The sequence below is a fragment of the Haliaeetus leucocephalus genome, unplaced genomic scaffold (assembly GCF_000737465.1).
Source record: "Haliaeetus leucocephalus isolate CR32 unplaced genomic scaffold, Haliaeetus_leucocephalus-4.0 Scaffold656, whole genome shotgun sequence".
NCBI lineage: Eukaryota > Metazoa > Chordata > Aves > Accipitriformes > Accipitridae > Haliaeetus > Haliaeetus leucocephalus.
This window is the reverse complement of record NW_010973092.1, coordinates 4,726,982-4,754,542: the sequence shown is the minus strand read 5'-3', so window position 1 is coordinate 4,754,542 and position 27,561 is coordinate 4,726,982. Positions and strand designations below refer to the sequence as shown.

General features: G+C 39.2%; 1 protein-coding gene across 1 annotated transcript in view; it reads right to left on the bottom strand.

Moving 5' to 3' along the window:
- Positions 1-13,731, bottom strand: part of SPOCK1 (sparc/osteonectin, cwcv and kazal-like domains proteoglycan (testican) 1) — a 320,542-nt gene extending 306,811 nt beyond the window's left edge. Inside the window, exon 1 of the mRNA XM_010578881.1 lies at positions 13,564-13,731. Coding sequence (XP_010577183.1) covers positions 13,564-13,731 — 168 coding nt within the window. The remainder of the gene's footprint in view (positions 1-13,563) is intronic.
- Between the last annotated feature and the right edge of the window lie 13,830 nt (positions 13,732-27,561).

Here is a 27,561-nt window from a genome sequence, read left to right as displayed (position 1 = left end):
AATCCATCCAGCTCCTCTGGAACAGAGAATACAATATTTTTACTTTATTGATGAAAAACGTATTTAGACTATTTTTCTCTTTAGCAACCTTCTGTTCTCCTTGCTCCTGCCTCTCCTTAAAATCAAATATTTTTAAGTTTTTAATTTGGAGAATGGAATCACACAACTAATCAATCAGCCTTTACATGTGAGATCTCATCATTCTGAACATTACCTCATACGAATCTCCGTGATTGTGCCTGCAGGGTTATCACTGCTTTCTAAAAAGATTACATGGACCAAAAGAAACCACTTTGTTTTGCCCTCTGGCTTTCTATGTGAAACAAGTGTCATGGTGAAATGCTGACAAAATCCTCTCATGTTTTCCAGCTTTGAAAAATTGCAGCACAATGCTAATCTTGGAAGCACACAAGCAAAATATATATATAGGGGTTTTTGTTGTTGTTGGGTTTTTTTGTTTGTTTGTTTTTTTTTTTTTTAAAGTAAGCTACAGTACAATACTTACCAAAATTTGAGCAGAGAACAGAATTGTTCCCTTTTGTGCAGAAATAAGAACAGGGGAAAGGAGAAATCTTATGGACATTTTGTTACATTTACCCTATATATGAATGCATACCTAACAGGTTTCAGCTATGCAGGACAATAAAGCTTGAAATTCATCCTTGTGCAGCATGAGACAATAGCATCCATGAGATGTTCTGAAAGTTTAGATGTTTTCCCTGCTTCATATATGTCCTACACGCTGAATTACACCAACCGTTACAAATTCTTTTCCTACTTTACTTCTGCACCACTGTATTAGAGCACCATCCAAGGGAACAGAGCAAACAGCTTCCCAAATAAGTTTGCAGCAGCACATGATCACTCAGTGGATGCTCTGTTTTAAAACAAGCTTTTGCCATCTGTTCCTCTGCTAATTATGAATGCTACAGATATCCACAACTACACTGCAAGGAAAAAAGTGATTAAAGCACATGTATTCTTTCTACAATGCATCTTTGTTGTTTATCTCAAATTAGAAGCAATACCACCCGCCACACAACACACAAGTCACACAGTAGGAAAACCACGTGAGGGCAGATGTTTATAGCTTCTCATCTGGCAATAAGCCCATGGTGATTGCTTGGAGTCCAAAATGTATTGTGTATACTCAGCAAGACAATCTTTACAACTGCGCCCAGAATCACACACATTTCTTAAGTGGGGCTTACCAGTAGCTTTGCTCACAAGAACACTTGCTGCCCAGGTCAGGGTCATGCAGGATACTGATCAGCAGCTAACTTTTCAGTTGTGTACTCTCTAAATCCCTTCCTGCTCTCCTCTCCCTCTGGCCCTAACACCATCATCAACCGACCATTTTGGAATCCTCTCTAATAAAGCAGAACATGTTTTTCCTTATCTATCTCCTTCCTATTCTGTGTTTATAAATTCATTACCTAAGTACACACAGAGACGCATGTCATGGCCTTCATTTCCTCTTTCTGCCAGGCATTTTCCATGAGGAAAGATCTCTGGGCTTTAGAAAAGATTGTTCCAACCATGATTTCTCACCTAACTGAGCATATCTGCATCTCAGCCATGACTCCTCTGGCTGGATCCACTAAATAATCCAGTATTCATTTGCCTATGACACAGACTGTATGTCTGGGGGTTTTTTGTTGATTTTTTTTTTTTTTTCATTTGCTTGCACCTGTAGTTTCTCTTTTTAAGGAACAACTGAAAAAACCACATTTATTCCATCATTGCAGTTTCAGTAACTCCTAATTTCAGGAAGCTTCAGCTTTAAAATCAGCCATGCCCTAAGGCTTCAGCTTAGTACCTTATTTTATATCTACATATCTCCTTATTGAGTTCAAATTTTACAGACAGTCTTGCATCATTCTGGATGGAACACATCAGCTGCACCATCCCCAATATATCAGTAATGGTTTTGCAATGATGGAGGTAAGTTTCAGAATTGCTTCCTGTTAGCAGCTTCTTTCACTACTAATGAAAACTACAGCCATACTGAGCACGTCACATCTATCTCTATTTGTACATTGCCCTGCTGCAATAGAATATTGCTCATTCTTGATTACATAGGGCCATATTCTGCCATTAAACCCTCTCAATAGAAACTAATGCTGAGGTTCTGCGACTACTTTAAAAAATAGTGATAGCAGAATAAGGCCCATAAGAAGTTTGGATTTTTTTTTCCTTTACATACAGAGACAGGACTATTTGTGATGGCAGATGTTGCTTTAGAAGTGGAAGTTTCAATATATTTTTAAATGGTTCTAAAATTGTTTATATTATCTTTTTATGAATGCTCAAAAATTGTCCATTTATACCCATTAAAGTTTTTTGCGCTTGTGTTCAGTCTTCTTTTCTCTTTTACAAGGCATTGCACCTGGATAGGAAATGCTTACTCACAAGCTCTAACCGCAGTATCTCTGGGGGAAAAAGATTACCTTTCATCTCAGGTTATAAGAAGTTCATTACAAGCCACAAAATCTTCGCTCTGCCAATCATTTTAACATTTATTAAGATAAGATACATGCATAAGACACAAAGCACCTTTTCATGAGAAGAGCCAAAGGCTTTATAGAAAGAAAAGGAGACTAGATATAAAAATAGACATTTGTGTCACATAAGGATCATCATTTCAGTCCATCTTGCCTCATATTCCAATGAAAATAAACCATTAAGTGTCTTGTTATATCCAAGTTAACTTTGTTATATAAGCGTGAAGAGACTAATAAATCTGTGGCCACTGATCTGAATTACTACATGCTTCCTTATGAGCAAATATATCTGGTTTACCAGTTTCCTTCATGCTCTGGAACTGCAGTTATATGCATAACTGACAGTTGTGCTGTATTTTTCAAGTTTGTATTTACCCTAATTAAATGTGACATGATTTCTTTTTGGATGCTGTTGTCCTGAGTGAACCATAATGTGGAGATTCATGATTGTGTTTAAGGAATATGGCAGACAATTCTGTATTTAAATCACTAATTACCCTGTGCCTGCAGATATTCTTACTGAATGCAGCACTCCAGTGTTCTTTTATGTGACACAATTTCTTTTTTAGCCACATGAAACAAGTTTTAAAAAGATCAGTAGATTTAAAAATTGTGAGAGTCACCAGTTTCACCAGATGTAGTTTAACATTGAAATAAACCAAGATACGGGAAATCTGCTTTGCCTAATATCTCTGCTTTAACAGGAAATACATAGTCCCCCATCAAAATGATATCAAACTAGAGATGTACCGACCTAGCATTAAATAAATAAATAACATCTAGCTAGCATCAAAAAGATTGGTTACCCTGACTTCACTTAGGAAAGAAATTAACAAAATTTATCTCTTTTATACATTGAGCGAAGCTTATGTTATCAAAAAAGAAATGAATTTGACCCAATTAACATTGCTGTCAGATACTGGCAGATATATCCAAAGGAAGAATACAGACCTGTTAAGCTTTGTCTTTCTGTATTCCAACACAGTACATAGCTCAGTAGAAGAGCACTGTCCTGGGACTTAAACAACCTAAGTTTTGTTGTTACATCTGGCATTAGCTTGATGGATAACTCTGAACTAGCTTTATCCTCTGCTTCCACATCTGTCTCATCTAGATATCCATCTCCGTAGGCCTAACCACACCGGAAAAGCGCTTTGAGGCGTAGTAAGGCAAGCCACAAAAAGCTTCGGAATTCTTAAAAGGAGATGGAGGAGCCTCTCCTCGCTCTGCGCAGCCCGGGACCCCGGGGGCGGCTTCAGCACTGGACAGCTCCGAGCCGGACGGGCTCCGCGCGGCGGACGCGGCGGGTCGCACGGCCGGGCCGGGCCGCCCGCCCTGCGCTGCCCTGCGCTGCCCTGCGCGTACCGCCGCGGATGACACAACACGCTCAGCAAAACGCCCGCACGAGCAAGGAGTACGAGTGCTTACAGTACAGGAGGTATCGGCGCATACGCAAGTCCTGGAAGACTAACAGAGTTCTCCTAGAAATCAGTGTTCAAAGTCCAGCTGACTCCTGTTATCAAACAAGAAATGACAGGCATTTCTGAATTCTCTAAAATTGATTTTTATTAATATTTACCATTTGCAATCAAATTCTACAAAGAACCTCAACAACCCTAATACACCCAGAAACACTACTCTAAAAACAATGTTTTCCACTCACTGCCTTGAATGACCAACTCGCCTCATTTCTTCTCAATCCTGCAATTATAATTTTCAGCCTCCCGCCCACTCCATTCTCTAAAATTTAAACATTCCCCACCCCAATTCCAGTGGCTGCAGCTACCTCTACCTCAACCTTCTGTTCAGGTTCAAGTTGTCCAACTGCTACAACTTGAAAAGAAAGGCAGAGAGGAGAATATACAAACACTAGAAGACAATGCTGAAATAGACTTCTGAATAGCCAATGGAATTCAGGGAAGGAAGGGGAAACACAGATGTCCAAGCTAAAAAGCACATAAAAACTATTCACAGAATGTGCTGTGATATTTCAAATGAAATTGTACACACAGCTGAATTTCCTGATTAGACAGTTTCAAGATAACCTGCATAGACAGACAAGTATCACTGCCTCTATCAATCCCAGTGTCAGTCAGAATTCAACTCTAAGCCATGATTGAAACTGTTTTCGAAAACCAATCTGAATATAGTTACTCTAACAGTAATTTTTAATAAAGTATTTTTCTATCTGCCCGGGAGAAAGCAATCAGTGAAGTGGATTTATGACGCTAAGTTCATTAAGAGGACAGCTAAGATCACAGAATTAATTGATGCCCCCTTGTACCTATTTAATGAGAATGATTTTCTGTTACCCTGGATTACAAACCAAGCTATAGAAGTGACAGATAAAGACCAATCTACTCCCTGCCAAAACCTCTATTCAGTAGCTTAGCAATTTATCTGCAAACTGAATTTTGAATCATATCTTAGCCTTGAAACTCATTAGACCTTAGGTGTTCAGTCCAAATGTATAACTCACCTTTAGCTGCCAACCTGCAATAGTAAATCCACCAATGATAACTGCTGGAGTTATCTACCTGATGATGACAGACTACTTGCATGGAGTTAAGGCTTGGTAACTTAGCAGCAATAAGGCCTTGTGTAAAGCTGAAACAGAGTTAAGTGTTGGAAGTACAGAAATTCACACTGGAGGCAGCAGCATTACCTTAACTTTGCTATGTTTCAACTCCCCTTTCTTATTTTGGTTGGAATCTACAAAATGTGTACTTTGTAGACTGCAGATGTTTGATTTTCAGATAGGTTGATTCTTCCAGGGACTTTGAGGGAGCTTCTTCTATTTATGCTGGCCAGACAACTGATCTTTCAGCCTTTTCCAATTACGTAATGTCCTCCAAAAGCCAGAGAACTGTTTAATCTAACTGGTCTTTCATGTACAGTTGTTCTTTGTCTAAGAGAACAGGAAGATGTGGAATATGGGAATCAAACTTGGGCCTCACTAAAGTCTTTGAGAATTTGGTCATCAGCTTCAACATAACCAAGACTTGACTACAGCTGTTTTGGACGAATCTCATTTTTGGTTACACAAGGAAAGAAATAATCAGACAGCCCTTGTATAAGCAGATGTTGTCAAAAAGAAAAGAGCTTTCATACCTCTAGATGTAGTATTTGACATCCATTTCCCTCATGAAGTCCTACCTCTTGTAAAAGCAGCTCAGCTGCCCCACCCCAAATTCAGACAGACAGTCTTGTATTTTATCCTCAAAAAATGCATACACTGTTAAAGATGTGCTGACTGAAATTATGTATTTCTAGCCTGCTGGTTAAAACCATAAACATAGAGCAAACAGGTAAAATATCTGAGACAAAAAAAGGCAATGATGTCCCTGATGTTCAAAACATAGTATCATAACCGAGCTTTAACTTTTGTCACTTGAGAATAATGAGCCTGATTTTCTCAACCCTAATCCTGGACAATTTACCTTAGATAAAAGTAGTATCATTTACCCATGGATACTTGAGCCTAATAACAGTTGTTACACTAACACATCAGAACTCAGCCTCCTATGACTACTTTCAGTCCACTGATTTTTTTATTACACTGACATGGTTTGACATGCCGCAGGGCTCATTTGTGTGGGTTTTCCCCCCTTTTTTTCCTTTTACAAGAGTGAGTTTTGACAAATATATAAATAAAATCTAACCCACAACTGTGTATCAGGTTTTGATTTGTTGTTTTTTCTCCCCACCCACCCTTGCACTAACATTGCAATACATCAAAACTGGCTCTTCCACTTTTTTATTCCTTTTTAACCTCACGCTCATCAAGAAACAAAAGATTTCTCTTTTGTCCTCTACAAAGGTGCAGCATGCTCTTCACATCATTATATTTCCTATAGGTCCCGCTGCAACTCTTAAAACATACAGTCTACATCCAGAAATGTAACAGAAGATTCACCTCTCAGGAATCTGACAAAATTGCAGTTTAAATTTGTAATAAAGAGAGCCCCTATGGAAAAGAAATCCTATAAAAAGGTGGGGGGGGGGGGGGAGGGGGGGGGAGCAGTAGAATACAAGAATGGTTACTCTAAAAACCTGTAAAACATATTAGTGAAAACTTCAAATCTACAGAATTCCATAGCAGGGATATGATTTGTGACTGCAGTCTACAGAACATTTTTGTAAGTGAGGAAACTATTCAAGTTATAATTTGAAACATATAATACAGAAACTAACACGCTAGTTTTCTACTGACCTATTTAGCTTTGGAGTCTTAGGTAATTCCCAGGGAAGCTGGATAAGTGTCAGTTAATTACAAAAAGCTGGCTCTCTGTACCTGCCAAGTTAATTATTCTGACATAAATGCCATTATTTTTCCCCTTGTCCACTGCAGAAGGAAAGTGTCAAGTTTGAGAAGGGCATTTTTAGTAAGCATACCTCTTCTGTTTGTAAGAAGCTGATTATGAATTACGTTTGCACAGATTCAGTCTCATGTTTTGCTATTCTTTTAAACTTCAAGCAGCTTTGGCAAGTACATCTCAGCTGTACTTTTCAATCACATTTATATTCCAGCCTTGTCCTTCTGTTGACTAAGAATTGCCCTAAGAGACAACCTATGCTAAGAATATCTGGGTAGACTTATAAATCACATTTCAACTCTGTTGTACTTCAGTCCAGACCCACTGGAATCCATACACACAATCTTTATCTTCACTTAAATCTCAAGGTGGGCTTGCAATGATAATCTCCTGGGAAGCAAGCCTGAGGTGCCTGTGTCCCATCACATAACCCAGCCACTTTACTGACCAGGTACATCCATTACCTAACTAGTAGGCATCCTTCAAGTGTACTGTAACCTTCCTTATGACTATCTTCACTACTACATAATTAGCAGAGCCTGGATGGTTTCTCCAGGAATATATATATTGAATGTATTGATCACTGAATCACAGAAAAACCTGTGCCTACATTTGAGGCTAGTAGAAAGTAGAAAATGTGATGTTCTGGTAATAAATTGTTGGCAGAAAAATACTTCATTCTGCCTGTAGACCTAAATACAACATAGAAAAAGAAAATGCAATCCCAAACTAAGTAGCTTCCCCTTAGCATCTAGTGTATCAGGTGGTATCTTGAAATTGGTCGAGTCCTTGGTAGTGAGACCATGTTGAAGGCATGGATCTACCAGGGCAGAGACAGCAGAAAGAACCCACTCTACACAAATCAACTGTTAGCTCAAAAATCCCAAAGGGTCAGGGGATAGCTGGGTATCGCAGATCAGGTTCCACCACACTAGGAGCTGTATGGATAGGGAGCAAGGCAACCACCTGCAAGGGGCTTTAAACTTACAGACAGCCACGTGTGATATAAAACTCCGAGGCCACTAAAATCCCCAAATCCAGGTTCATTGATTACAGTTTATTACATCATAATCTTTTTTGTTAACATACAACCTACATATTGAAACTGAAGTGCTTATTAAGATAACTTTTTAAAACATAACTGTGGATGGAATAATAACCTTTTTCTTAAATTCAGAAATAAGGTTATTTTTGTCACCAATTATCCACTTACTTCATCTCAACTTCATGCAAGGCAGCTTTTGCTGTCCCTCTCTCAATAAACATTCTAGCAAATCTACTCTTACACAATTAGCTTTGTGTGAGTAAACTAATATACTATATTATTTTAAAACAGGCTCTTTTCCCCCATGATGCTGGAAGGCCTTTGGCTCACCAACTCCAGAAAAATTTGTCTGTCTTGAATTTCAGTGACCAGAAGTGCTCACAATATTAATAATTAATATTCTCTTCTATACATTGTACAATTTTATTTCTTCAACAGAACCAAAGATCTTTCATTTTATGCATTCCTACAATTTATTTGCTCTCCTCAGAGTAGCATTACTTTTGTTACTTAGAATAACTCTGCAAATCAATAAAAGTACACAGGTTTTCCCTCTCATCTATTTCAAGCTGAGCGGCCAGGACCCAGAATAAATTCATGTTAGCTCTCAATTCCGTGACCTTCTACTTTGTACTTTTAAATTTCATTTCATTTCTATTACTTGAGTTCCCAAGGTCTTCCAATTCTGCCTGCTTGGTATTCCAACCCTTCTCAGTACTGGTCATGTTTTCCAACTCTCTGCTATCAAGTTTCACTACCACACTTCTAATTTTGGGCTAAACAAATCAGAGAAAGGTAAGTGCAACAATGGGAAAAGCAGTGAAGAAGTGTGAAGAGCCAGCCCAAAGTCCAACAATCCATCAGTGGCAAAGCTGGAACAATACAGGTCCTCCAGTTCCTAGCCTTGTATTTTGTTTATCACCTAACACTGCACTTCTGATCAGGCGTGAGGAGGAACTCATAGGCTCAGAAAGGTGATGTACTCAATAACTGACAAAATTGTCTCTTCAGTGGATTGTATCAGGGAATGGTAGTCTATGACCAACCTGGGAAATCTAATATCTAATCTAATCTACTTATATATGACTACTCATGCTGCTGATAGTTATATGTAACTATTTATTTATCCACAGTAAGTCTGAGAAATGTATACACACAGATGATAACATTTCATGCCTTGTTTCTTAGGCATGCGCAGTCTCAAAGCATCTCCAGGCATATAATGCATGGGGGTTTTAACATGATAGCCTGAACTGGAACTCTGTAAGCAATAACATTTAGAGAAACAGCTTACTTAATGCTCAGAACATGGTCTGGCAGCCTGCCATGCATAAACATGCACTGAAACCAGAGTTCATGCCAAGATTCTTAGCTTTCAACTTCATAGAAATTCCTTGTATGGTTTATACTAGATCCTCCAAGTTAATTTCAATTTTTTCTTCCTTTTTGCAGTTTAATCCATAGCTAGTTGAACTTATTACCTTTTTATATATAAGCATTAATAATGTAATAGACATAACTCCAAGTAGAAGTAATAGAATTAGTCTGCTCATATAGTTTTGATTAAAAAGACAGGCCTAACACTAAGTGGACACTTACTCTATGCCTTCTGTGCCAAGCCTCTATGAACACAATGAGATGCTGCAGTGTGACCTATTACAATAATGTGTATGGCTATTCACATTATAAATGCTTTCTAAGACTCATAAGAATTCACTTCACATTCAGGTGTCGAATTTGTGCTTGAGCTCCTCTGAAGCCAAGGGATCTCTTTCGATAGATCTGATCGAAAGATCGAGGCCTTAACATTTGTTTTCGTAATATCAAAAAGTCTAATTTGACTCTCATATCCCTGATGCCTGCTTTTCCAGGCCTCAAATCTGTACAAAGGAAATAGCTGCAGTTCCTCCCTACAGACTCCAGCTTTATTACTAGAAAAAAGTAAGCATTATACTGATTTAGGTTTTATTTTTTAGATACTTACTAAACTAGACCTAGTCAGTTACTCAAGTATGTATCAAGCCACTTTCAATATATGGATTAGGTGAATAGTAAATTCCATATTACCACAGATCCTGAGCTCTGTCCTTTCTTTTTTACAGCTTCAACACACAGTTGTGAGGAAGAGAAATACTGTTATCCCCAACTATATAAATGGGACTTAAGACAGAGCTAAGATTTTGTCATTGGTCACACAAAAAACCCATGGCAGACAAGGAAAAAGGAGTGGAAGACAGATAGGAATATCAAATTCAGATTGTAACAAAAGCTTATTAATACATCAGACACTACACCATTATTGATACTGGACAGCTGGACAATATACAAGATTTTCAATAGCATGTGCTTCACAACAGACCAATCACATTGGTCTTACTATTCATTTACAGGCTCTGCTTGTTTTTAAAAATGGAGCACTTGAATATTCTACAAATTGTGTTCATATCATGTGAAAAGATTGTATTGTAAAGTATTGTTTTAAACAGATCCCTTGAGGCCTTTTGAAAATGTTGACAGGTCATCATTTCACACTATTAAATTCAGTCAGACTTAAAAATTTAGCCTGATTAGGCTTCAAATGAGATGTACTTCTGTGCTGTCTTTTCACAGAAGAAAAGTAATGACTTCTGGGCCATTAAGTGCAACTACCACACTGTCTTCGCCCAAAAGAAATATGGGTCATACTAAAAAAAGCGATCAATAGCTGTCTTCTCAAATCAGGCCATATTGGACATAGCTCAATAAGGCTGACCAACCAATTGATTTTGAAAAGAATAACTAAAAAAGTTGAGAGAAGCCCAATTTAAAATTTTATATTCAATTATATATCATCTGTAAAAAAACCACACAGTACTGCAACATTTTAACAGATTTATACACACATGTGCGCGCAGATGTTTATGCTGCATGCATGTACAGTTTAAAGTGGCCACACCCAAAACCAATCAAATCTTAGCTCCATACGTGACAGTGTTTCTCCTACTCTACATGAGGACACAGTTATGTAAATAATTGTGCAATTTTATTTATATAACATAAAATTCAGAAAGCTACTAAAGGTAATTATGATAATTACAGCAACCTTGCTTCTGCTGATTTACAGGGAATGAACTAGGTCGTCTGCTCTGTAGTAGCTGTAGTGTCAGACCCAAAAAGGTTTTAACTGAAACACCACTTCTATGCTCCACCTCCCATGCAAAGCCCACACCCACTCATCTAGCAATGATGTATATATAGTTACAGTTTGGGAATGAAGGGAAGATGAGGAGACAGTTTCCCTACAATTCAACAATTATGAATGAAATGCTAGCCTACCCCATACATAGCAGTTCATACTGTTATGCTGCATCTCACCAGGCAGTCTTTTAACAAATGTTTTAACAATATATCCCCGACAACACAGCCATGAAGCAAGGACCACATTTCTTCTAATGACATCTCAGTATGCAAGAAGCATGCTGTTTCTATTGTACCTACTACATTGGCAGCAACTCTACCTATGCATGTCTTCATCTGTGGACACAGAACCTCTCACAGAAGATTACAATGCAATAAATCACTTTGCTTGAAGACAAGTTATTAAGAGCTTAATTACATATGCAAGATTTTTTTTTTTTTTTTCAAAAAAGCTAGGTAGGAGATGATTAGCAGTCTCTGCTAATTTGCTCCATAAAAGGTTTCATGGATATATGTATTCGTAACATGCTAGTTCTGAAGTAATTAAATAGAACCATTAAGATGGCTGGGAAGAAAAGGTACCTAAACTTTGTGTGAACTTTATACTATTTGCTTTTGCTTGGCAGAGGACTGGTTAAGAGGGTTTTTTTTTTTCCATAAAATTATTCTTCCTATAGAAAAGAGTTCTGAGGCTTTATGGGTTTTGTTAGCATTTTCAGAAAGTCTAAAAAAACATTTTCAGATGTGAAACCTTAAAACATGAAAGAGGTAGTCTTTACAAACACCTTCTACAGGAAGAGGAATAATTTGTCTGACAATTGCACTTGTTAGATCAGGGAAAGGGGACTAGAAGACAAGTTGCAATGACTCCAGGCTTCAAAAAAGAATAATGGCATAAAATTAAATAAAAACTTTAAGGTCAAGGACTGTGATTAATACAAGGCCTCAATTTGGAAGGAGCCTGTTGAAAGATGTCCCTTGCTATAAATCTGTCCCTAGTTAAAAGTGTTTTCAGATTAATTTGGCAGTCCATTCAATTTACCATTTTCAAATGCTGCTGTATTCTCACATCAAGTTGGATGTAGAAATTAACAAGTAAAACCCTTAACCTGCATTCCCCAGGAGAATAAACCAGATATTAACAAAGATTCCCTTGGAGCCTGGTAAAAATCTATAAATCCATATTAACTTAATAAAGTTTATTAATAAAGTCCCCTTAATAAAATAGTAGTTACTGTACAAGCATAGGCTTTTCCAGACACTTATTATACGAGAACTTCAACAGTCCCAGCAGGTGGATGTCATCACCGTGACTGCACACAAATATACATTCTGACATATCTGTTGATACCATTGTTAAGGCCATACTTTGTTATATTGAGATTCAGAGCAGCATGATTTCTCAGACACAGAGATGACCACAATTACAGAAAAATGTAGAGAGAACGAGCTAGGCAAAGACAGGTCACATTTAACTGTAATACTTTTGACTTCCTCTTTGCCACGGTAAGATACAGTGTTAACACCACAAACATATAGCATCAAAGTTTAACTTGTTAATATATTAACAAAACACCAGAGCTTCCTAAACAAACAAAAATTCTTACAGAATAGTACTAGCAGAACTGCTAGCCAGCTCTGCTCTTCCCTTTCCTAGAGTCACAATGCAGCCACAGTGCACAAATCCCATGCAATAAGGAATACTTAACCTCAATGTGCTTGTGATTTAACAGTAATGTTTCCCTTATCCAGTCTTGGGCAGACTGAAGCAGGGTTTTCTGTGTGTGCTCCCAGAAAGCTTTTTCAGTGTATAGACAACAGAAGCAAAAGGAGCTCCGTAAATATTACATTTACCATAAATGTTGCATTTCACTTTCTCCAGTCATTGACTTAATACACACAATTGTATTCAAAGTAGGGGTATTCAAGAATTAATTTTAAACTTAAGAAAATTATTTGTTTTCTACAGATACATGTCATAACGCATCCTGAAGTTACCCCTATTTTCCAGACTGAAAAAAGACCTGAACCAAAGATCTGCTTCCTCTAACCCTATACTAGCATCAAAGATCTCCATGAGCAGAATTGACAATAAAATGTTTTCCACCGAATCTGCAGGCAAAAAAAGCTTCACTGTTTACCACCTTGTGGCTTGAACTGGTAAATATTCCCTTCTTACACAGACACCATTTAATTGTTTTACAGTTAACTAGCCTCTTAAGCAGCAGGCACAGAAACTTTGCTCAAAGTTCCTCCCCAAAGGAAAATTGAAGACTATATGCTTTCAGTGAGACTGACACCGAGCCCAAGCTGCCCCAATTGATGGGGTAATCAAGAATGCCAGGACTGTCTGTCCAGCTTCCAAACAGCTCTGAACATCCTTCCCACAAGCAGCAACCGGTTGCCCAAGCTGCATCTCTCTTCTACCCACAGCTTCTAAAAGCCAGCAGCCACCCATCGAAAGGATGCTACGGTCAAATGGAACGAACAAGAAGTACGTGGTAAACGAAGAAGTACTTACATCCCTGAATTTGTTCCAGTACTTGTCTCTATCGTACTGCGAAACGGTGCTCAGCCATTTGTCGTTGTCCAGGAAATTGCCATGATTGCTATTACTCGTGATGATTTCAGGATGCCGGCTCTCCACTTGGAGGAAGCACCAGGCAGCGATTACCAGCACCCCCGACATCTGCAAGGAGAGGAGAGGAGCGGAGAGGAGCGGAGCGGAGCGGCGAGGCGGCGGCGGCGGGCGCGGACGGCGGCAGCGGCCGCGGGGGCGGCTTTCTCGGGCGGGGAAGTTTGAGGGGACCCAAGTTCGGGCTCGTCTCCCCTCACGCCCCTCGCCAACTTCTGGCTGCGGAGCTGTCAGGTGCCCTGAGACCCACCCCACCCGCCCAGCCTGGAGGGGCGGGGAACGACAGTCATAATAATAATAAAAATAAAACGGGCCACCTGGGGCCGGGCAGAGACACCAGCCAGGGGAAAATAGAGCGTTACGAAACCCCAGTAAAGCCTCCCGCCGGAGCAGCCAGCGCTGGCTCCACGAACTTTGGCTGACAGGGCGGAGAGGAAGCCCCTACCTCCGGGCAGTGCCGCCGGCCGGGGCTCCGACCACCGTACGCTCTTCCTCCTCCTCCTCCTCCTCCCCTTTGTGCGGCTGCCGCTGCTCGGGCGGCGGGTCGGAGAACCGGCGAGCCCCGAGTAGACGCCGTCAGCGTCTCCGGCTGTGTGTGTGTGTGTGTGTGTGTGGTGGCGGGGCGGACGCGGGCCAGCAGCCGAGGTCTGGCGCCATCTACCCGCCGAGCGGCGGCGGCGGCGGCGGCGCGGGGGCGGAGCGCGGTTTCGCGGGCAGCGCCCGCCTGAGGTAAAGGGCGAGGCGAGGGGCCGCTCGCGCGCCCAACGGTCGCCCTAACGGTCGGTGTCTCGGGGACGTGCTGAAGGGGCTGTGGAGACAAGGGCGGGGCAGGGTGGGCAGCTGGGGAGGATTTCTGTGCGGAAAGCTGGGGATGGCTTCTTCAGAGGGGTCGGCTATCAAGTCTCCACTGCTGCTGCGCTCCGGAGAGTTACAGAGCCATAAAACTGGCCTTAAAAACCTACACACACACACCCCGCCAACAAATGCCAGCTTTTATAAGCCCTGGGTGGGATATGACTGTCTTGAGTCAATGGTTTTACAATTTACAAAAGTAATGACATTTCAAAGGCACAGGAGTCATCCCAGGTTTCTTAATTTCTTTTGACAAGGAGCTCCCCTCCCTTGGTGAACGCACCCCACACCGTGAAGAGGTTTGTGCTCCCACACCAGATAATCAAGTAGGGACTGCCCAGGCCATCAGAAGGGTGTGGGGAAAAGCCATCTTCCATTTTTTAAAATGGGAAGGAGACAGATGATGGGAGCTACATACTGGTCTAGGAACTAGGGTGAAAACTGGAGACCTTCTCCAGCAAGAGAGGAGAAAGCTCTCCATTGTCAACTGAGGAGGTGGGAAAGAGGGCTGGGTGATTTCCTACGTCAGGATTTGGGTGATTGTTGCTGTATACATCCCCAAAGACCTGAGGAAGGCACTCCTCCTCCTCCTTTTACTTCTGAGCATTTCGAGGGACAGGAAAGCAGGAAATTTCACATCCAAACCCTATTTTTAAAATGTGGAGGGGAGGCTTTCATTGAGGGTCTCATTCTCTGCACCTGGATGGAAGAGAGAACTTATCCCTTGCTGATTAATATGATGCCCAAAAATGAGGACATTTTACTTTTGCCAATCATTTTAAATACAGCTGTGACTAGTGTTCCATATGACGTTTTTCAAATATGGTTCATTAAACTGTCTTGTAAATAGTGCCTTTTCTCTCCAAGAAAACTATCAACAGGGTTAATTCCACTTTGTCCAGACAGACACATTAGGCATTTCTTTAGTAACGCAGAAGGGGTCACGTTTATTTGTTTTTTACTGCTATGTCTGAGCACTGAACACAGTATACAGTTCTATTCCTAGATCTAATTTTAAATACAGTTCCTAAATACCACGTAACCATAATAAAAGCCTCTGGGACTGAAAAATAAAATAAAATGAGGTTTTATTAATTTTAACAGCAGAGAACAAGCACATACACACAAAAGTACCCCACATTGCATTCTCCCCTTGGTGCGCATAGAATCTAACGAAAGCTACGTGCCTGCAGGAGGGCAAAGTATAACCCAATAAAAGCAACAACTAGAAGAGATCCAAACCAAAGCCCTGCAGATCTGGATGTAAATCCATATCCAAAGACCTTGCTCCACCTTCACTCCTATTCTGGACTATACCATTTTTCTGATGGCAGTCCAGGGTAAGTATTCCTCTCAAATATCTCTCTGTTTTGCACAGACGTTCCTATAAAACTGTTAGTTTCAGTGACAGATAAGGTTTATATAACTTCCACCTGGCAGGGTGAACACAAGCTTTCTCCTTTCTTACTCAGATTAACAGAGTACTGTGCAGTTTATTCTGTATGCGCCTTTTCTGTAAGGCTTTTAACAACAGAAAATTTGTCTTCTCTGCACAGACATTAAAGATCTTGCGCCATCTTAAATCTTATGGTTAAGAGATTTCCCCAGTGAGCTTACAGATATCTATTGTCATTCAGCTATATACAGTTCCATTTGACTCGTGTTTCACCCCAGACATTGCTGCATTTCAGCACCATCATACACAAAAGACATTACCTGCTACATATTTGAGGATTTTTATGCATATGGAACTACACCAGTGCTTACCAGTTTTGCATAGTTACTACTTTCTTGATCCCACTGGAGGTCAGATCAATTTAATCCTCCCTTGACCATTTCTCCAAGTCATGAATTGCCAGGCCAGGCTGGTAAGGAGCAGCGGAACATTGTTTCCACCCAAACTTGTAGGCATTCTACCCATTATATATTTATAGCAGTAGCTACTTCATCCCTGTAAAACACACTTGTTAGCACAGCACACCAGGCTCAATCCTTCAGTGACTTCAGTACGGTTGACTTCACTTAGTATGAAGCAGGCTGATATGCTTGCAAGTCAAAGACCTGAATGATAAATTACAGAAACATTGTATATAAAGTGAGTAATTACATTCTTACTTGTAGTATTTGTGTCAGAAATGTGTCTTCATTTAATTACTTCATAATCCCATATTCAAAACATGGCTAATCTTTCTTGATCCAGCAAAACACAGGCTTCCTGTTTAATTCTGATAGCAATCTCTATCACTCAGCAGCTGCAGCATTTCACCTCCGCACTGTTTATCATCCATGACTAGAATTGAAACACCCTTGTCAGCTGGTTTTTATCTCTGGACAGTGCTATAATTGCCTCTAATCCTGATCCAAGAATATAATATTAGAGATCTCTCTATAGTGAATGATTCAACTCTTCAGTATTTTGGATGTAAAAATTTCTTTTGTTCCAAGTTAGAAGAACTATTGAAGAGTTAAAAATCATTTTTATCATGCTTGAAGCTGTAAAAAGTGCCACAGTATTGATTTGGGATATTATTTGATAATTCTCTTCAACTGTATAAATCATTTGATCAGAAGTTCTAATTACAACCATGCCCTGCCAGCTTCTCTATGCTGTAGCCTGTCCAGGTTCATTCTGGAAGCAGAACCTTCTGGTGCAGAAAGCATTTCACACACACAAGGATCAAGGGCCAGATCTCATCTCCAGCTAAATTCCCCATGCAGAGGAATGTTATAGTTGTCTTAATAGGGCACTTTGGGACTTAGAGTTAATAGAGAAAGCCTTCAGCACCAGTCTTGCAGGCAACATAACTGAAACACGTTAACTTCCCGCTAGACCAAAACAGCAATGCCTGGAAACCAAGTCAGCCACTCCTGTTTTTTCTAAAGCTACACTGAACTTGCCCCACATCATAGCCAGTAGCCAGCAGCTGTGTACCCAGTAGGGTAAAGTTGGTAGAAATAGCACATAAACATTGTCATGTAAAGGATTTTATTTCCCCCAGTTATACTTACATGGCAGCAAGACTCACTTTTTCACCTTCTTGATTGCTTCCATAGTTCTTGAGGCAGTGGCTGCAGCCTTTGTAGTAAAGCCTTGAAAATCTTCTGTGGACTTTTATTGATGGTTTTTCCCCTCCTCTTGTGAGGCACAATTCCACTGACTTCATTTTTTTAAACATTCACTCAGGAAAGAAAATCTTTACAGTAACAAATGTTTAAAGTGCATTTCTGTACTTTACTGTGTACCAGAGTCCTTCACTGCTGGATTAGGAAAATTCAATTCTTGTAATTTAGCTGGATTTAAAAATATGTCACTAAAAAGGTACATGCAGTGGGACAGACCTTTATTTAACATCCCTTTTGTATCTTCCGTATACTGTTGTATCCTTTTAATAGACAGGGGTTTTATTTCCTCCCATGATTCTCAGAACTGCAGATTCAGCTTTGTTAGCTTAGCTAGGCAATTGTGCAGAAAAAAACTAGTTTAACTTGTGCAATAAGTGATTGTTGGCTTATACAAAGTTCCTGAGACATTGTCCATTTTACAACAGACTAATTCCTCTTCTTGAAAAATACTACAAATACAGGTTCTGATTTGACCTCTTTATTCATCTCTGCTCCTGGCCTCTTCTCTATATAAGACAGCCATATTTCATTGCAACAGTGTCTGGAATTTTGCAAGAATTTGCTAAATGCTTGCAACTAGAAATGCTGTAAGTATGTCACATGGCAGGAAAATTATGGATTTCTAGCAGGCAAAGTGGCACCAGCTATTTTTGAGACATTGCAGTTGGTGCAATCCCCTGTGTTCTCGTCCTCCTGAAGCACTTAACCCCTATGTCAGTGATTTCAGTGTAAGAGAAAACATCCATTGACCTGGAAAGATCCTACAACATGTTCTGCAATCTATTTGCTAGCATATATTAGTTGTAATATACCAGATTAAAGCGAATTGAAATACTGGCAAGTTCTGGGCAAAGTAAAATCTGAACACAGTTTGTGGTAGAGAGGTATAAGAACCAAAATAACTCAAGCAAGAGAACAGTAAAAAACAATAAATAAATAAAGTCAGTTATCACCTACAGAAGTTGGAGGTGGATTTCAGGACTGAGGTTTTCCCACCTTACAGAGCTATCTTGCCCACAGGTGTCTAGAAGAGAAAAGAGTAAAATACATTTAAAATTGAAAAGACTTGTGTTCAGATAAAACGCATAATCAAATACAAGGTTACATTTAAGGTATTCATGATGCTTAACTTTTGCCTTCTGAGGCTAATCCTCAATTTCCTCTGTCATCAGGAAAAAGAAACAAGTCCTGAATGATGCCTCAGAGCAGAAGTCTATCCTAGCCACTGTGGATTGTTTACTGAAGGATATTATTGACTTCAGAAACAGCCTACAAAACCAGAGGCACACTAGGTAAAAGCTAGACCTTGTGATTACTGTCCAAAGGACCTGCAGACTAACATAAAAAAAAACAACTTTACCCACATGAATCAGTCTATTCGGGTCATATCAGAACATTCATCAATTTAAAGACCAAGTGTTTAATGGGAAGATAATCCCTGCATATTTGACAAATGGTTTCACTTTCTTATCTTTCTAGTGGGTATAGTGATCATGACAAAAGTAATTTTATGGTATTTCACAAAGTATCTTGTAAAATGGCAACCTTATTTTATAGTGGCTTTTATTACTACTGGAACTTTTACTAGGAATTGCATCACAAAAATCGGTTAACGTAAATATTGCAGTGAAGAGCTCTCACCATTTAATGCCAGAGTTAACTCTGCCAATGCAGCCTTCATTTTCAGACTGAAAAGGTCAATAGAATTAAATTTGTCCTCAGACTTCATACTTAGCTGGGATGAAACACTGGTACGAAGTTTTGTAGCTCTGTTCAGCATATCATCCCAAGATTTGCCACTGTCAAGCACTCTTAGAGAGTTGCCTTAAGCCCTCTCTATAATATATGAACAGAAACAGAGATTTGGAGATTAACATGTAGAATATCAAATGGGTTTGTTCAATCTTTACCACAGTAAGACCCAGTTTTGAACATCCGTGAGACACCACAGCACCAAACAACAACCAGTAACAACTATTTATATTAACAGTCAGATTTCAGAAATTAAATTTGCATGGAAGATGGAGCATTATTAATGGCTGAACTACAAAAATTAAATTTGCATTCATATAAATGTAAAAGAAGTCTCAAGTGTGCTTGTTCTTTCCCCATGTTTTCCTTTTCTTCTTTTTAAACTTCCTCAATTTTCCCCATTTTTGCTACTTTTTCTTCTTTTCTCTCTAACACGATCTTATGCAGTCTTCTCATTTTGAGCTCTTTGTGGTTCTTAATGATCATTTCTTCCATTCTTCCCTTTTTCCTTTCATTTACTTCATTCTTCCCACCCCCCTTTTTTCTTGCTCATATAAACACATACTAAGATCCTTACAAAAGCAGGAGCTTTCCTGGAGATTATGGAGCCATTCTGGAAGCAGTGCTGCCTGATGGACAAAGAGTCCCAAAACATCTTGCAGCTTCAGAGGCCAGGCTTGGCATCAGCCCAGTTACATATGGTTAACATCAGATTTGAATTTGCTGAGTAGTGTGAAAACAACAAGAACTGGGGATTTATTGTACCAAACAATCTTCTGGCTCTCACTAAACCCCCTTTTCATTAAAGAAAATAAAACAAAAGTATTGATGTCTACAGATGAGGACAATAAAGATGAGCCACAGAGGAGCCATAATGGTTTGCATACTCATAAACCCTTCTCAGTCTTTGCGGCTTCAGTGTTTTCCTATGGGGGATAATGTTAAGAATGTGCTAGAATGCAATACTCTCAGATAATGTAAAGAAACAATTTTCTTTCTCCCTGCCGCTACATTTTAGGCATGAAGCTTAAGCTCTCTAGGGAAGCTGATGATTCTCTTTGCCAATAACTTGAACCCTTACAGAAAACCAAATGCTATTTTACACAAACACCGAATCCCTTGAAATCAGTGTGCTTAAGATGAAGAATGTGGGTAGGGAGGGAAGAGAGGCATTAGGTGTGGCAATAGCTGAAAGAGGGGTAAAAGGTGTAATATAGGGTCAGCATCTGTCTGCTAGCACCCAGGGTAGCTGTAAGAAATTTGAGGAATGTGGACCATAAGTCCTAGGTATGGCATGAGGGTTCTGAACACCTGACTCAGAGTCAGCTTCAGGCCTTGGGATGCTGAAGGTGACTGACCAAAATTTGGCCATTGGCTCAGATCTGCTACAAGCCTGTATCACTGTATTTACCCCAGCACAGTCATTGCTCGAGCATGGCAGAGGCAGGCCTTGATCCAGCTAAACAGTTCTGCTGCTATAAACAATCAGTTCAGTCATGTGTACTTTAAGCAGGTCCTTGCACCAGGGACAGTATTCTGCAAAGGACCACGTGGTGGTCAGAAAATGGACAGAAATTTAAAAAGAATTCTGAACATCTTCCTCTGTTTTAAGCAATTACCGAATTGTCTATGATAACAGGATTATAAACACAAAGAAAAATAACCTCCAAACCCATATAATATTCTTAGCGTCAGGAATTCTAAAGGGGGAAAATGCCTTACTGACAGTGACAGTCTCTAGAAATGTGGAGGATGCAAAACTTCACCTTGTGTCAGCAAGCATGGAGACTGGCAGAAAGGCAGGCAGACAGACAGTAGCTTTGTTTCTCACAGTAAGTGATTCTGAAGTGCTTGATGTGTTTTCAGTTAACTCTGGCCAAATTTGAAACTGTATTAAAGGAATCTAAGTACTACTTCACTCTGCATAGAAATGAAAGACAAGTGTTAAGTTTTTTAATTCAGAGTACAAAAAGAATAGAAGAATTTGCCCACGTTCTAATGCAGCTCAAGGTCTTGAAATTCCAAGGCGTGTGGGAGGAAATGAATCCACCAAGGGAGGAGGAGACCAGCTCACAAGTGGGAACAAAGCTTTGGCAGAGAAACTGCAGAAGACCCAGAATTCACCCCAGACAAAGCAATCAGAATCTGCCAAGTAAAATTCGTGCTACAGTGAAATTTATGAAAGGTGGGCAGTGCTTTAATTCCATAGGGAGTAGAAATAATCTGCTAATATTTCAAGAAAGTACGCCTGGGGCCAGGAATATATACAGAACTAAATGTCAAAGTCCACACAAAAAGTAGCACATGGGGTGGTACACTGTGCCATATATTTGAGCCAAAATTTTGCCGATGCCTGGAAAGAAATGCAACAATGGCAAAGGCATACATAATTTCACATGCCCTAGAAGAGTATGTGCTGCATCAAAAAACATGACAGTGTCATTAGCAGCTCAGAAAAATTCTTCATAGGAGCAGCGCATAACACTGAAGCAGAAGATGGACTATCTGCCTGAGAGGAACTGAGATGTATTAATTTTAGGTTGGATTTTGGTGCACAATCCAATGGAATGCCAAAAATAGTATTCTTAGGAGAAAGAAAATAAAAAGAAAACAAAACCAAACAGAATAAGCTAAGTGACTGTGGTTTGGAGCATTTTAGGGGGGAGCTCACATATTCTCTTAAGAGGGTTAATCAAATCTACAGGGACATGAATTTGAGAAAAGCTACAGATTACATTTGCTTCAAGGGAAAATAAGCCTATTGTTTGATTCCTGCTCTTGATGATGTCAAGTCACTGGAAAAGCAAGAAATTCAAAATAAGTAAGGAGGATAAGTGAGTCTATCCAGGGGACAGAGGAGGTATTTCAGAACACAGAAGAATCCTAGGAAAGTTCCTCTCACTTTAAGGCAGAGATTTAAAAAAAGGACAAAATGAAAAGCAACGAGATGCAGTGCTCATTGTTTTATCCCAAGGGAAGTATTCCCTTGAGATGGGAAAAAGTAGAAACTTTTCCTCATGATTAGACTCAAAGGAACTAACCCCATAAACTGGAAGTGTTTTTCACCAAGGGACAGAAGTCCTTGAAACAATACACCTTTCTTCTTTGTGCATCATCAAGCTCTGAAAAGGGTCTGTAGGGAGGGAAACAAAATATAAGCAGGCAAGATGACTTCTGAGAGTCTTTGCAGATTGATTAGATGGCTTCTTGAAGTCTTCTTGCCCCTATGCTTTTGATTCCTCATTCTTGTGCATTCAACATCCCTTCTGGGAAAGATCTGTCTTTTTCCATACTTCCTGAGGGTTTTTTTTTTTTTGGTAGAAAAAGTAACATTTTTTTTTGATGACACAAAAAAATTAAGATTTGCATCAAGGGCAAAACCACAGTATCAATATAAAATCTCCAGGCAGCTTTGGAAGTAATGAGAGCTACCAAACTAACAGACCCTACAAATAAAATTAAGTAGATTCCATGTAGTATAAATAATAAATGAGACAATGAGAGAAACTAATAGAGCCAGGAAGATTATCCATTGACACCATATATTCCTCCAACACACCAAAGAAGGTATGAGGACTTCTTGAATTAATTAACTGGAAAAGGATATTTGTGTTTAATGGAACTTCTGAAACCTGAAAGTTATGACAGAGATGGAATTTGACTTTCCAGGTATCATAGTTTGATCTGGACGGTTCTGGTTTCAGGTAAGAGAGCTATATTACACATGTAAGTACAAGTTAGCCCAGTTGAAAACCAAATGGTCTGTCTCATGTAGTACAGGCTCCCCACACCAATATCTATGGGGCTGACAAAATAGGAACAATGCTACTCTGCCTGGACCCAATTTTGATCTTGCAATTCTATCCTGACTTGCCAATCATGTCAAACTGTAACCAATTTTGAGGTCTGGGACACTATGATAGAGTAAGCAAAGTTGGTCATAGATATTTTTTCAAAGAGACTAGTCAGTTCTCTTAGTCTCAAGGCCATTATGTCTGCAAAAACCTAATAGTAATGTGTTCAGATAGATAAGGAATTTTTCACCTCAGTCAAAGGTTTAACATTTTTCTTAGGTACTTTGGGATCCTAAAGTCAGCTCAAACTGAGTATAGACAACTTATTGCCATTGCCAGAGGATCTGGCAAATAACCTGTTGAGAAGATTATTTTTCCTCATTTACAAGCACAGGATTCTTGGTTGCATGCACACGCTCTGGAGCATTTGACAGGAGTGCAACAGGGCAAAGTGCAGAGCTTGATTATATACATGTTTTTCTAAATCCAATTCACAAAACCAGACCATCTGACCTCAGATGAAGTAAAAACTGCAAGTTCCAAAGCTACAGCTGAGATCCCTCTGAAGAAAGAAATTAATACTATTAGCACAAGTCAGGTCTGCATGTTCTGGGCCCATATACTTTTTTTAATGAGATCATTAAATTGTTAAAGGGGCAAAGATAGTGATCCCCCAAGGCTTCATAGAAAAATGTGTCAAGATATACACAAAGGTGACTTTAGACATTGAAAAGTCTAAGAAAAGGTCTGAAGTCTGGTCTCAAATGAAGCATGAGCTATTAAATATTGTCACCTAGGCCAGCAATAGAGTCCACGCTGAGTGAAAGAGCACATTAGGAGACAATCACCATCACACTGATGCCACATAAAAAGAATTGCCTGTCCTCTGCTGTCCTCTCCAATAGAAGGATTTAACAACAATGACTAGAAACAACTAAATAATAGTTACATTATTCTGTCCCCCTCATCAGCTTTCTTGCAAGATTCTACAATTAAATAGACAATACTGTGTCTCAATTTATTTTTCTAGATATGTAAATACTGACAAGCTCAATAGGCTGCTTAGTATGTATGATTTCAAGCCATTAACATGAAATGTCGCTTTGGACTCCTGACCAATATTTCTCATAATTCATAGTCCAAACGGTTGGTGGGAAAAAGTGTCAAAAGAACAAAGAACCTGCTCAGGCAGACTGGAGTTTTTTCCAGACTTCACACTGAAATTAAAAAACAGTTTTAGCAAAACATAGGTCATCACTTGCTGACATTTTGTTCAACAGAAAACTGAAAACCTGTTGCCTGGATGTTCAAAAATTAAAGCTGCACTCATCAGAGGCATGCAGCTAAAAAGTCACAAGAAGAAGGTATAAAACCAGCCATATAGCTGGGTCTCAGATTTATCCCACAGCTCTCACTCAAGGCTTCTCTGTCTCTAAATCCCAGAAAGAAGGACATATGGGCACAAAAACCTGACTCTTTCTGACTTACTGTGATAATTCTGTTTTCCTGTATTAGGGATGAATGCAAACTGTTATGTTCACTGCAAAATACAAAGACTGTATAATTAAGACCAGATGTTTACATCCTGGTTTATGCCTAATAAATACACAGTGACAGGAAAGCATATAAAGTACAATTCAGCACGAGCAAAATGTTATTTAAGGTCATATGGAAAAGCACGGAGTAATGGATTTTTCTTAACTGGATGGAAAAAATACAACTCCCTCCATCTTTAAAAAAATACAAACCACCTTCTCAAATGGTGGAATGTTTGTAACAGAGATACACTGCCATCACAGCATTGGACCATGAGTTGTCAGAGAAAAATCATAACTTTCAACCTTTATAAACAAAGAGAAGGAATAAAATGGGATAAAATATATAGAATAAGCAAAATTTCGGGTGAGATAAAGACGTTGAGACTCAGATACCTTTCAAAAATCAAGTTCAGTCTTATCATGGGCTTAAATGTCTCCCCACTGAATATTTGAAGTTTATGCTCGTGGTTTTAATTTCTGTATACATTTTTATTAAATAAAGATTACATATTATGTTTTTCTCACAGAAGCTGTGTAAGAATATCAGATAAATTGGTGGCAACATGATGAGAAAAGCATTTTGGATATTTATGCTGAATTAAACAATAAGATTGTTTGGGAAGTTTTGCATTCATTGGCCTGAATGCATCTGGTTTTACTTATACCTTGTCATAGAAGATTTCATTCAGTTATTTGCATGATTATTCAAAAACACCAAGAATTTTATTTTAACACAGGATGTCTAGAAGAGCAACTAAACCAAGGCCAAAGGTTGGTCTTGGAAAGGTTGGCCTGTCTGGAAAGGTTATTCTTAATGAATCCCAGACAGGCAAAAATACAAAGTATTTGTCAGTGGGGATGAATCCAGCAGCAGTGCCAGGTGGGAAGGAAGCATCTTGCAGAGCAGCACTTAGCGTACACTGTCGCCTGTGACTGGATTGTGATGGAACATGGTTTGGAGGTTATGTCTGTAGTAGAGTTACAAGACTTGCCAGATGGAAATGAATGGTCAAAGACCAGTAAATGTGTTAGTCAAGCATTTGAGATGCTGGCTGGTGGGAAACAAATAGTAAGTAAGCAAGTATGAATGTTAGGATTATCTTATTTAACACTTTCATCTATTACCTGGCAAAAGGAGTGCACAGCCCAGGACTGAAATTTGTGTAGAATACTAAACAGGGAGGGATCAGGATAATGAAATACAGAGAAGTCCCAACATAAAGTTTTACATGGAGTGTTTTGGTTAATTTTACCAAAAAAGTCCCTAGGGAAAATGATGCAGAGCTTATATTCTCGACTCATTTAAACAACTCATACGCTTCCTAAATGCAAGGTATAGATTCCTGGAGGAGCTTTTGATTAAAGTTCCTTACATCAGTCATAAGTGTTACAACATGGATACTAGATTCTTTGATGGACACTAACAGAGCATAAGCAAAAATAATTCATAGGAGATGTCAACAAATTAACACCTTGTCTGGATCCTGTTAGGAATTTTGAATTAAAATTATATTTCAGATTTAGTTTAGAAAACTGTCTTACAGAATGAAGTGTGAGATAATTAAAATGAATCAATACATGTTCTCTAGGGCCCAATTTTTAGAGTTTTAAGACATCTAATAAGTCTGTGGAAGTGAAGAAAATCTTGATGGTGGTAGCATACATAATTATCCCAACACCTAGGCCTTCAGTAATCACAGGAAAACCACTTCCTGCATTCTCTCTTGCACTGGTGTAGCAGGGGCTGGGGAAGGATAGAGACAGGAAGGACTTTGGCTTAATAAATACAGGCTGAATATAAATAAGTATTGTCTAGCACTAAGATCTAATAGACTGTGCAGTGAACTCCCAAAGGGGAGATTGCTTGAGACTCTTAAGAACAGGATGATTAAGGCATTGGTGAATATACTCAGGGGAGCTATCCTGCAGTGGCAGAGAAATGGGCTAGAAGACAAACCAGGTAATTTCTAGCAACTTCAAGGCATGGAATTCCATCCTCAGCAGCCATTCAGAAAACTCCAGAGAGGCAAGGTTATTTCCTATGTACATAAAATTCGTGTATGGGAATCAGAAACTCCTGTATTCAGCATATAAATGCACACAGTTGTGTGATCTTAATACAGAATATAAATAAACAGTGACAGAGATGCTTAAGATATACACACAGTAGCTGACAAAGTATTGCCCTCAATGTATCTGAATACAAAATGGGATATGGTTGCTTTGTATTACATTCCTTTTGGTTTTTAAGTTTTTCCACATTCTTCAAGGGCTGAACAATTTTTGTAATTTATTTACTCTTCACATTAAACAGTACTAAGGGTGAATTTACATCTGATCCTAAATCCAAATGGACTTTCTTAGTAATTAAACCCTGTATTTAAAATAAAAAGTTTTAATATTGTGACATTCAAAAGGCAACCAAAGGTTTTCACTGATTATAAGTAGAAAGAGGAAATAATGTATTATTCAAGCTCCAGAGCTTGCTTAATGCAAGATCAATTTTGTTAAGTGTTGCTTAGCAATGGATTATGAGTGCAGAACCTGAATATTAATGCAGAATGGGTATGGCAGCAATTCCTGTGAAAGTACACTTTAAAAAGAAAAGGATTTTCCTGGTGAACCACAGACAAATAAATACCTGCAGAGTTCCATAAATGAAGAGAGCTCACATCTTCTTCACCTCTTGCATCATTTTTGGTTACCAAGCCACACAGCAGGAACTTTGAGATCATCTTTGTTGTTTTCCAGGTACATACCCAAAATGCTGAGGGTCTGCTCCCAAACCCTGAGGCAGGCAGCAAAACTTTACAATGGCACAGTAT